The sequence below is a fragment of the Cucumis melo genome, chromosome 10 (genome assembly GCF_025177605.1).
Source record: "Cucumis melo cultivar AY chromosome 10, USDA_Cmelo_AY_1.0, whole genome shotgun sequence".
Taxonomy (NCBI): domain Eukaryota; kingdom Viridiplantae; phylum Streptophyta; class Magnoliopsida; order Cucurbitales; family Cucurbitaceae; genus Cucumis; species Cucumis melo.
This window is the reverse complement of record NC_066866.1, coordinates 1,540,302-1,550,378: the sequence shown is the minus strand read 5'-3', so window position 1 is coordinate 1,550,378 and position 10,077 is coordinate 1,540,302. Positions and strand designations below refer to the sequence as shown.

The 10,077-nt window shown below is 33.6% G+C and overlaps 2 protein-coding genes across 3 annotated transcripts; both read left to right on the top strand.

The window, feature by feature from the left end:
* Positions 1-639: 639 nt before the first annotated feature.
* Positions 640-4,783, top strand: LOC103489314 (lipid phosphate phosphatase 2-like). Of its 2 annotated transcripts, XM_051091067.1 has the most exons (9): positions 665-785; positions 1,046-1,108; positions 1,572-1,799; positions 1,922-2,009; positions 2,111-2,220; positions 2,331-2,424; positions 3,016-3,204; positions 3,292-3,351; positions 4,361-4,783. In XM_051091067.1, exons 3-9 carry the CDS (start codon positions 1,584-1,586, stop codon positions 4,537-4,539), a joined length of 936 nt encoding a protein of 311 aa, XP_050947024.1. In that variant the 5' UTR covers positions 665-785; positions 1,046-1,108; positions 1,572-1,583; the 3' UTR covers positions 4,540-4,783. The 2 variants fall into 2 exon arrangements, with proteins under 2 accessions (XP_008446644.1, XP_050947024.1); XM_008448422.3 differs by lacking the exon at positions 1,046-1,108 and having other exon boundaries at positions 640-785.
* Positions 4,784-6,590: 1,807 nt separating this feature from the next.
* Positions 6,591-10,050, top strand: LOC103489313 (amino-acid permease BAT1 homolog). Its single transcript, XM_008448420.3, has 8 exons — positions 6,591-7,104; positions 7,229-7,489; positions 7,942-7,960; positions 8,058-8,277; positions 8,352-8,533; positions 8,634-8,923; positions 9,012-9,141; positions 9,434-10,050. The coding sequence occupies exons 1-8, from the start codon at positions 7,013-7,015 to the stop codon at positions 9,779-9,781; spliced, it is 1,542 nt and encodes a 513-aa protein (XP_008446642.1). The 5' UTR covers positions 6,591-7,012; the 3' UTR covers positions 9,782-10,050.
* Positions 10,051-10,077: the final 27 nt, after the last annotated feature.

The window sequence follows — 10,077 nt, the reverse complement described above, 5'->3', positions numbered from 1 at the left end:
TTCAACGTGTGTTTTTCTTGAAGTCTTTACTACATTCTTTTTTAGAGTATTTTAAAAAATGTTATAGGATTTTCTTTTTTTTTTTTAAAATAAACTATTTACACTTTATAAAAAGGGATAGTTGCAAATGTAGCAATTATATTCAAAATAATTAAGTATATAGCAACATTTTAAAAAAATTGCAAATATAGCAAAATCTATCAATGATAGGAGACTATCACTGATAGACCATGTAGCAAATGTTGGTCTATCACTGATAAACCATAAGAGTCTATCACCGATAGAAGCCTATCACTAACAAATTTTGCTATATTTGCAATTTTTTTAAAATATTGCTACATACTTAATAATTATTCTAAAAATTGCTACACATTATAATTACCCTTATAAAAATAAAGAACAAACATCCATAAAACATGATTTTTAGTCGTGATATAGACATATATAGCATGGATATAAATAGTAATATATTATAGGCAACGAGTTATTATTTTTGTATTAGTTAAATTTTGTTTTTTTAAGTTAAATAAATAAATAAAGAATTATTATTATTTAATATCTCCTCCATTTGTATCAGTTAAATTTTGTTTTTGGTTTTGGTTTAGCAACCTTCGTAGTTCCCACTTAATCTTTAGCGCGACGCGGTTTTCTATTCAAATTCTAAAAGGGATTTGGTTTCTTTCACCTTCTCTCCTTGCCTTTACCTTTCCTTCTCCATCCTTCTTCTTCTTCTTCTTCTTCTTCTTCTTCTTCTTCTTCTTCTTCCTTCAAACTGGAATCCACTGGTAATTTCTCTCTTCTCAACCATTCTTCTTTCTCTGTCTATGCCGTTTTTGTTGTTTTCTCTTATCTGTTGCCTTTCTCTAATTACACTGTGGACTCGCTCTTTCACTTCTTTCGATACAATGCGAAATGAAATGAAATGAAATGAAATGCGAACTCGCTCAATTACACTTCAGTTCTACTTCTTTTTCTGTTCTTTCTCTTTTTCTTCTTGTTACTCCACTATGAAATATTGCGTTTCTTGTTCCTTGCATCTTGTTAGTTTCTGCGGCAGTTTGAAGTTGTTTTACTTTTACTCCATCCCGGACTGGAATCAAGCGGTTTGGTACGTTTTGGGCCTTATAACAACTCTAAAGTTGAGAGATGAGTTAGGGAGGCTTGGTGTTGAGTTTGAACGGTTCTAGGATTTCGTGCGTGTGTATTTACGTTTAAATTAATAAATGAATTTCCATTAGAAGATTTGCTGTCCGTTACTTTATTCAAAAGACGCATTCACATTTTGTAGTCGTCTTGTTCAGCATGAATAGGTTACTAGGGTTCTAATGTAGAATTTCCTTCTTTCGTGTAGCTTGTTTTTTTGCCATTTTTGCATCATTTGCGGCTTTTCTTTTGGAAAATTCCTTGTGTTGTATGACTTTCACGATAAATGACATGGTTATGACTCTGATTGTGACCACACTTTTAATGAAGTTCTAATTCACTTTACCTCGTGATTATTTTTTTGTTTGTTGTTAGTGCTTAAATTACTTCACTATGTTTTTATAATTTTTGTTTCGTCATCTTATCAGCTTACGGACAAAATGCCAGAAATTCAGTTGGGTACGCATACTGTGAGATCCCATGGAGCTCGTTTAGCAAGAGTCCATATGCATGATTGGTTGATCCTTGTGCTTCTTGTGGTGATAGAGGTCGTGTTAAACGTAATAGAACCATTTCATCGCTTTGTTGGACAGGAGATGATGACAGACCTGAAGTACCCACTGCAAGATAATACCGTTCCCCTTTGGGCAGTTCCAGTATGTCTGAAACTGGCATTTGCTAGTATTATAGCGAATTCTATAGTCGTTTATTTTCCTGACATTACTTGTGAAAAGTAAAAAGAAAATAAGACTTTGTTTTTTCCTTTTTCCTGTGGCAGATAATTGCAATATTGATACCATTTACTGTGTTTATTATCTACTATTTCATTAGAAAGGATGTCTACGATCTCCACCATGCCATATTGGGTAGCTCTTCTTCCTCTCTCATTATATAATCATTGGAAAACCTTTTAGTTCTGGATAACCTTACCAAGCATAATATTCAACGGTTGCTCGTGCTTGTTCAGGACTTCTGTTTGCTGTTTTAATAACTGGAGTAATGACTGACGCTATTAAAGATGGTGTTGGTAGGCCACGTCCAGACTTCTATTGGCGCTGTTTCCCTGATGGGAAAGGGGTTTGTTTCATTTTTATTATCTCACTTGCTTTTCATATTTGTGCATATGAAAGCATCTTATTCCTTTTTATTTTGTCACTAATTATAAGACTCGTGTTTGATATGTGCAGGTGTTTGATCGAAACACAACTGGTGTTTTGTGTACAGGAGATAAGAGTGTTATTAAAGAAGGATATAAAAGTTTCCCGAGCGGGCATACGTCTTGTAAGATAGACATTTACTCATGAATTATGTTATATAACTGTCTGTGACTGTCTACTTTTACCCCCCTTTAATAATTTTTTATTTACTGCTACAATTGGCCATGGTACACAGAGTAGAATAGTAGATCCAATCTCTGTGTAAATGCAATATGCTTGCCTTGATTAGAATTATCATTCAAAAAGGCATTGATATTCAGTATGTTGCCAAGGGAACTCATAGCAACCATTTATGTCTGTTGTATTTTCTCTTGGTTCAAAGTTAAGCCATTGATTAAGATTGGAGTATCCAAGCAAGAACTGTCGAGGCTTTTATTTTTCACCGTAAAATGTCAATGTGTGTTTTAGTGAGACTACATTTTTTAGGACAACATATATTAATCAGGGACTTGTAGTTAATAGGCTTTTTTAATTTCTTGCTATTTCATTTTCTTATTGATCCCAGCCTTGGTCAGTAATTCATGTTGTGGATTAGTGCATACAAATGCTTGCTTGTGACATATGCATTACGTTAGTCTTTTTTCCCCCCTCGTCGGTTTATTTTCTCACTTGTGTTTTTTAATGCTTATTAACGTAGAAAGCCGTCGATATGCAGGGTCTTTTGCTGGTCTTGGATTTCTTGCGTGGTATTTGTCCGGGAAAATAAGGGCATTTGACCAAAGGGGTCATGTTGCAAAACTCTGTATTGTCTTCCTACCCCTGCTTATTGCAGCTCTTGTCGGTGTCTCTCGAGTTGATGACTATTGGCATCACTGGCAAGATGTTTTTGCTGGGGGCCTTCTCGGTTAGTTCATCTAAAACCTTATTTATTTGCTCTAAGTTTCATTTATGCTCCTTTTGCTTTTTTTCTTATTTGAACCTTTTTTTCCAGGACTGACAATTGCTTCATTCTGTTATCTTCAATTCTTTCCAGCACCATATCACATTGACGGTATGACCCACATAATCATTAATGCTATGCAAGTTGTTCTACTTTTACATTAAATGAAGCAATAATATGTCCATGATAAATTTATTATTTCTTTAGCTCAGTAATCATCTTTTTAACATTTCTTCCATGTTAGTTTTACTTTTGTTTTGTTGACGTGCTTTGAGATCCATCTGGCATGGTCCCAACTCCCAAGTAGTTATTTTTTATTCTCTGTTCTAACTTTATAAAATTGTTAACAGAAACATTGATTGGTTGGATGATAATCTTATTGTTTGGACTAAGTCTTGCTCTTTCAACATGGGGAAGTAATATAAAATTGTAAAGTTTAACTGGAATGCTAATCTCGATTTTTATTTTTCTTTCCTGACTAATAGAGTAATAGCATCGAGTTATTGGATCTGGATCTCACTAATTATCACATAATTTATTTGCCCAAGTCCTAATTTTTAATCAAACATAGATTATTGATTTTTAATGTTGTTGACCGGTAGAAGTGGCTGTATTCTGTAGTTGTTAAGATGAATCATAAATGAATAAAATGACGAATGGCTTGTATAGATGTGTGCATATAGAAAAGATAGGATTTGTCTACTTTCTTTCTTCATTATTTACCGCTAGTTTTGTTTTTCCAATGTAATCTGTTTTTCAGTCCACGTTCATGTGAACATAAAAGGTTGCTTCTCCGAACAACCCATTTTAGTTTTATTATAGTCAATTATGGGTTTAATGATTTAATAGATGATTTCACACCCGACTATTAGATTGTTGCCGTGCATTGTGATTACGCAATGCTTGAATTTATGATGATGTAATCATCCGACCCATATCTTCCTCGAACTCATAATCTGCAGCTTGTTGTGATGGATCCTTAGCTCCTTCCACTCCATTCGTTAGGATTACATCATTTTCCGTTCAGCCAAATGAAATTGCTACACAAGTAGTCCTAATTTTTGAGCATTCAATTCGTTCTCAAACTAACTCTCTTGTAATTTTACACCTTGTTTTGTAGGTTGGGGACCTCATGCATACTTTCAGATGTTAGCAGAGTCTCGTAACGAAGTTCAAGCGTCGTCTCCAAATGCCAATAACATTAACGTGCAGCAATCCGAAATCGAAAGTGTCTACATTCAACCTCAGCATGAAATGAGATTCAATACACAAGATTCAAGCCCCATGTTGAACAGATAGAAAGTGGAACAAGAATCGAACTCAGAGCTTTGATTTGTTGTGAGGAATAGAGTACGATCAGATTGGGTACATAGGTAGGGAGGATGTGTAAGTCTTCTAAAACAAAATACTCTTTCTAGTTGGGCTTGAAATGAAGACGATCACTTTCCATATTTATATTCTTTGATTCTTTTTCTTCATCTCCCCATATTTGTGATGACTGTTTATTTGAGATTTATGGTTTCGTATTGTGAGGTTATTATTTTGATCCCAACTTTGCATATTGATTAGGATTTTGCACAGAATTGAATTCATTTCGTGCCATGTACGTATCTGTTCATGTATTCATTTATGGTTTGACGTTGACAAGAAAAAAATTTCCCTTCACACCTTTTGAGTTCGAGCAAATTAGAATTTAGTTGGAATGTAGTTTTTGTTGGACTTTTCATAAAGAGTTCCTTTGGTGAACCGCAACATGGTAAACTTACAATGTAATGCAATTTAAAAAAGGTTCATTTTTGATTGAACGTTTTAGGTTTGATTTCTAATACTAAATTTATTTCGTTTCAACAATTTTTTTTAGTAATTTGATTACATTATAGTTCTTTAGTCAATCTCAAATAAACTACCATGTAGATCGAGGTTCTATCAAACAATCGAGATTAAATATAATTTAATCGTACGATAAAAGAGGAAGAATCGAAGGAATCAAGTTTCAATTAATGATCAGATAAATGTTGTACTTTAGACAAAGTGTGCACGTCTTCCTTTTAACTTACAAGCACTATTCTTTCAAATTTCTTTGGGAGCAACGCAAAATGTACATGGCGGAGTTTGAGCCATACGCTTGGGAACATTCTAGTATCTTGTCTTCTTGAATTTAGGGTTTGTCTTGAATTTAGGGTTTGTCTTTTTTCTTATTACACGTAATCTATAAATTATGAGATTTTCTTTCCTTTTTTTCGAACATTTTAAAAGTTAACTCTTAGTCTTGGTGGATTTTAATAAAATTGTTAATTTTTAAAAAAAACTATTTATGTTAATTTTGAACAAATTTGGTATAATACAACATTAGTTAACTCAAACATTTAATTGTAAATTTTGTATTTATTCGATTAATGAATTTTCAAAATTTTCGCATTTGTCAAAACTCATAAATATAATAGACCAAAAATTTAAAGAAAAAAGTGTCGCTTTGTTTGACAAAATAGAAATTAATTTCTCCAAATCATTTCTTCTTCTCTAAACTTTTCTTTTTTCTAATTCAAAAGTAATGAAAAAATTTCCGAATACCATTTAAATCTATCCATACAAATTTCGATAACTAAAAAGATATATTTATTACAGCACATATTTCTCAAACTTGAAAACCAAAATTGGCGGTTGAAAAAAAGAATATATATATATATATATATATATATATATATTTACAGCATTGAATATAACAATATTTACCAAACACAAATTAAAAGTTTGGTATCAAAAATTAAAATTTATTGATTTTTTTTCTCCTTTTAAATAATATTAGTGGCAAGACATCTCATAAGTTTATAACTATTTTTGACGTATGAGTTGTTAGCATCTCACTTTTATTCATTCATCTTCTTCAACAAATTCTAAGTGTAAAAACACAATTCCTTTCTATTAAAAAGTTAATAAAACTATAAAAATTCACACACTAAAACCAACTTATTATAAATAGATACATCGGTACATAAACATTCCAAAAATCATATTCTTTTTAAAACTATTCTTTCTTACATTTAAATCATATAATTATTTTTTAAAACATCAAACAAGAGAAATACTTGTAAAATCCTTCGAACCTATTTGTAAAAATTTCCATTCTCGAAATTAAAGAACCACTTAAAAATTTTTAAGGACTAAAAAGATATATTTTTAAAATTAAAACCAAACACGAACGCATTCAAGGTTAAAAAAGTAATTTTCTCGAAACCTATTAAAGACAACTATAAAAGTCAAAAATTTTGGGTTGACGATTGATTTGAACATAGTACGAATAAACAAATCCAAAATCCCAAACACCATGCAATGATGTCTTTTAATATTATATTTTAAAAGGAAAAGGAGATTCCCCTTTTTCTTCCAAAAGAGATTGAGAGAAAAGAAAAAAAGAAATGATTGGAGGAAGAGCAAATGAGTTGGCTCTCTACACTCAAAAAGGGGAAGAAAAGACAGAGCATGCAACCGATTTTGTGTGTGGATCCAAAAAAATTTCCACTCGTGTTGTAATATAAATGGAGATTCGGATTCAGCGTCTTTTTTGACCCTTCAAACTCTACCTCCTACAAATTCGAATCCGATTCTTCAACAAACCAAAACAGTCTGTTCATCGTTGTTTTTGGTAGTAAAACAACAAGTGATTTTATGCCAATTTCAAAGGCGCAGGGAAGGAGAAGACCGGAGAGTTGTTGTTTTTCGCTGTATTAATCCAAGCTTTCGTCGCATTTTTTCTTTCCTGTTTCTTTCGATTATGGTGGCTACTAAGGCCGACGGTTTGCTTGATACTGGCCATGCTCGTCTTAATGAGCTCGGATACAAACAAGAACTCAAGCGCGACCTCTCGTAAATTTCATTTCTCAACTATTTGTTTCTCGTGTTGTGAATCTGAGTATCTTTGATCCTTGTGTTTGATGGGGTTGAGTTTTTTCTTTTCCTTTTTTTTTTTTTTTTTTTGATTGAATTGCAGGGTTGTTTCTAATTTCGCGTTTTCGTTTTCGATTATCTCGGTTCTCACTGGTATAACCACTCTTTACAATAATGGGTTGAATTTTGGTGGCCCTGTTTCGTTGGTTTATGGATGGTTTATTGCTGGTGTTTTCACCATGTTTGTTGGATTGTCCATGGCTGAGATTTGTTCTTCGTATCCAACTTCTGGTGGTCTCTACTATTGGAGTGCTAAGCTTGCGGGTCCTAATTGGGCTCCCTTTGCCTCTTGGATGACTGGCTGGTAATCATTTTTTTTCTTGTCAATGTTTTTTTTTTCTTTCTTGGGTCATAATTTCCATCTTACTCTGATTGGATGCTCAAATTAAAATGAGATTTTAGCATGTAGAAGAATGAATGTTCACCGTTAAGTAATCTTGATATTGAATTGACAGATAGATTAAGATTTGAGAAATATCTGTTGTCTAGTTTTTAGCAAAACTGTTTCCTCATCCCTTATAATTGAAGGCTTTCAATTAAGCCAAATGAAAATCTGTTCGCTGTTCATGGTGGAATTGTTTGAAGTACTTCATTTCTTTCCCATGCTCCTTGCCTGTCCTTTAATTGTTTTATTGACACAGGGATATGATTTGCTTGTTATCATCGAAAACTGCAGTTACATTAGTTTCTATGTATTGTGAATCTATTCTACCAACATTTTCTGATTTCTTGCAAATAACTTTGATCTTTGCACAGGTTTAACATTGTTGGACAGGTGGTTCTAAACATCTTACATCCAAAGTTTAAATTCTTATAATCAGGTTGAGCTTTTCTTTTTATATCCCCTAACTCATGGAAGTGATATGATGCAGTGGGCAGTCACAACAAGTGTTGATTATTCACTTGCTCAGCTAATTCAAGTGATAGTTCTGCTTAGCACAGGGGGTAAAAACAATGGAGGATATGAGGCATCTAAATATGTAGTGATTGTTTTCCATGGTGCAATTTTGTTGGTACATGCTATCTTGAATAGCCTGTCCATTTCATGGTTGTCTTTCTTTGGACAGTTTGCTGCAGCATGGAACTTTTTTGGTAATGGAAGTTCATTTTCTCTTTCTTTGAACTTTTTTCAAGCTTACATTCCTAACAGGATGTCACGTTCTTAGGTGTTTTTCTTCTTACGTTCCTCGTCCCCTTGGTGGCAACGGAAAGGGCCAGTCCCAAGTTTGTTTTCACTCATTTCAATACTGATAATGGGGAAGGAATTAACAATAGACTTTACATTTTTATTTTGGGACTTCTAATGAGTCAATATACCCTAACTGGGTATGATGCTTCTGCTCATATGGCAAGTTCTCCTCTACCTTTGTTTTAGTAATTTGTCTTGTGCCTATATATAATGGTTAGATAACTTGCAAAGAAGTTTGCTTCTTCCTATAACATTACAGACAGAAGAAACAATAGAAGCTGATAAGAATGGACCAAAGGGAATTATTAGCTCCATTGGGATATCAATTGTTGTTGGTTGGTGTTATATACTCGGCATCACTTTTGCCATTACCAGCATCCCAAGCCTTTTAGATGAAAACAATGATGCTGGAGGTTATGCCATTGCTGAAATATTTTACCAAGCATTCAAGAGCAGATATGGCAATGGAGTTGGAGGAATTATTTGCTTGATTGTGGTAGCTGTTGCAATCTTTTTCTGTGGAATGAGCTCTGTCACCAGCAACTCCAGGCAAGCTGACTTTCTGTTCTTGTTTTACAGATTAAAATGCATGTATTTTGGCTCACAGCTTCACTTTTGGTATAATTTTTCTTCATAGGATGGCTTACGCATTCTCCAGAGATGGAGCGATGCCATTTTCGCCAACGTGGCATAAAGTGAATGGAAATGAGGTCCCCATAAATGCAGTTTGGCTCTCTGCTCTCATATCGTTTTGTATGGCATTAACGGTATGAACATTTGCATTAAAGTACCATCTACATTTAATCTCTAAATCCATTTCATTGGCATCATAATCTTATATTACAATACCTTCAATTGCAATCACGCCTAGCAATTTCCCGTAAATTTTAGTTTTAACTCGATGGATGTACCACTTGGTTGGCATTTGGCAGACCCTAAAAATCATTTTCCTTCATTGTAAGTTGTTTGAACTTTGAAGTCTTATTGCCACAAAGAAACCAACATTTTTTATATATTGGAGAAGGATGTATTTACTTCTTTTCTTGTAACTTTTTGCAGTCTCTTGGAAGCACAGTGGCCTTTAATGCTATGGTTTCCATAGCAACAATTGGTCTATACATTGCATATGCCTTGCCCATATTTTTTAGAGTGACTTTGGCAAAGAACTCCTTTGTGCCAGGACCTTTCAACTTGGGCCGCTATGGAATCGTCATTGGTTGGGTGGCTGTTCTCTGGGTGGCTACAATCTCGGTCTTCTTTTCATTGCCTGTCGAATACCCCGTTACAGACACAACTCTTAATTACACTCCCATCGCAGTTGGCTGCTTGTTGATCATTACCATTTCTACCTGGGTTGTGAGTGCTAGACATTGGTTCAAAGGGCCAGTGACCAACATACCAATATGAAGCTGTAGTCTATGGAAATAGTTCTCTCTTCTTTCAAATAAACAAGAGAGTTAGACTTTTTTTAGTTTATTGTTTTCTTTCTTTCTTTCTTTTTCCAATAACTGTTTTGCATCTAGGGCTTATGGTTGTTACAATTGTTCAAGAATTATAGAATATGATCGCTTTAAATAGGCACTGTAAAAAGAAGAAATCGAATGTGTAGTTCATTGCTGAAATACTTACTTTGGAATGTAATACATATCCCAACTTTATACATCATCTTTTTCCAATATTGTACTTTTATTTGGACTATATTA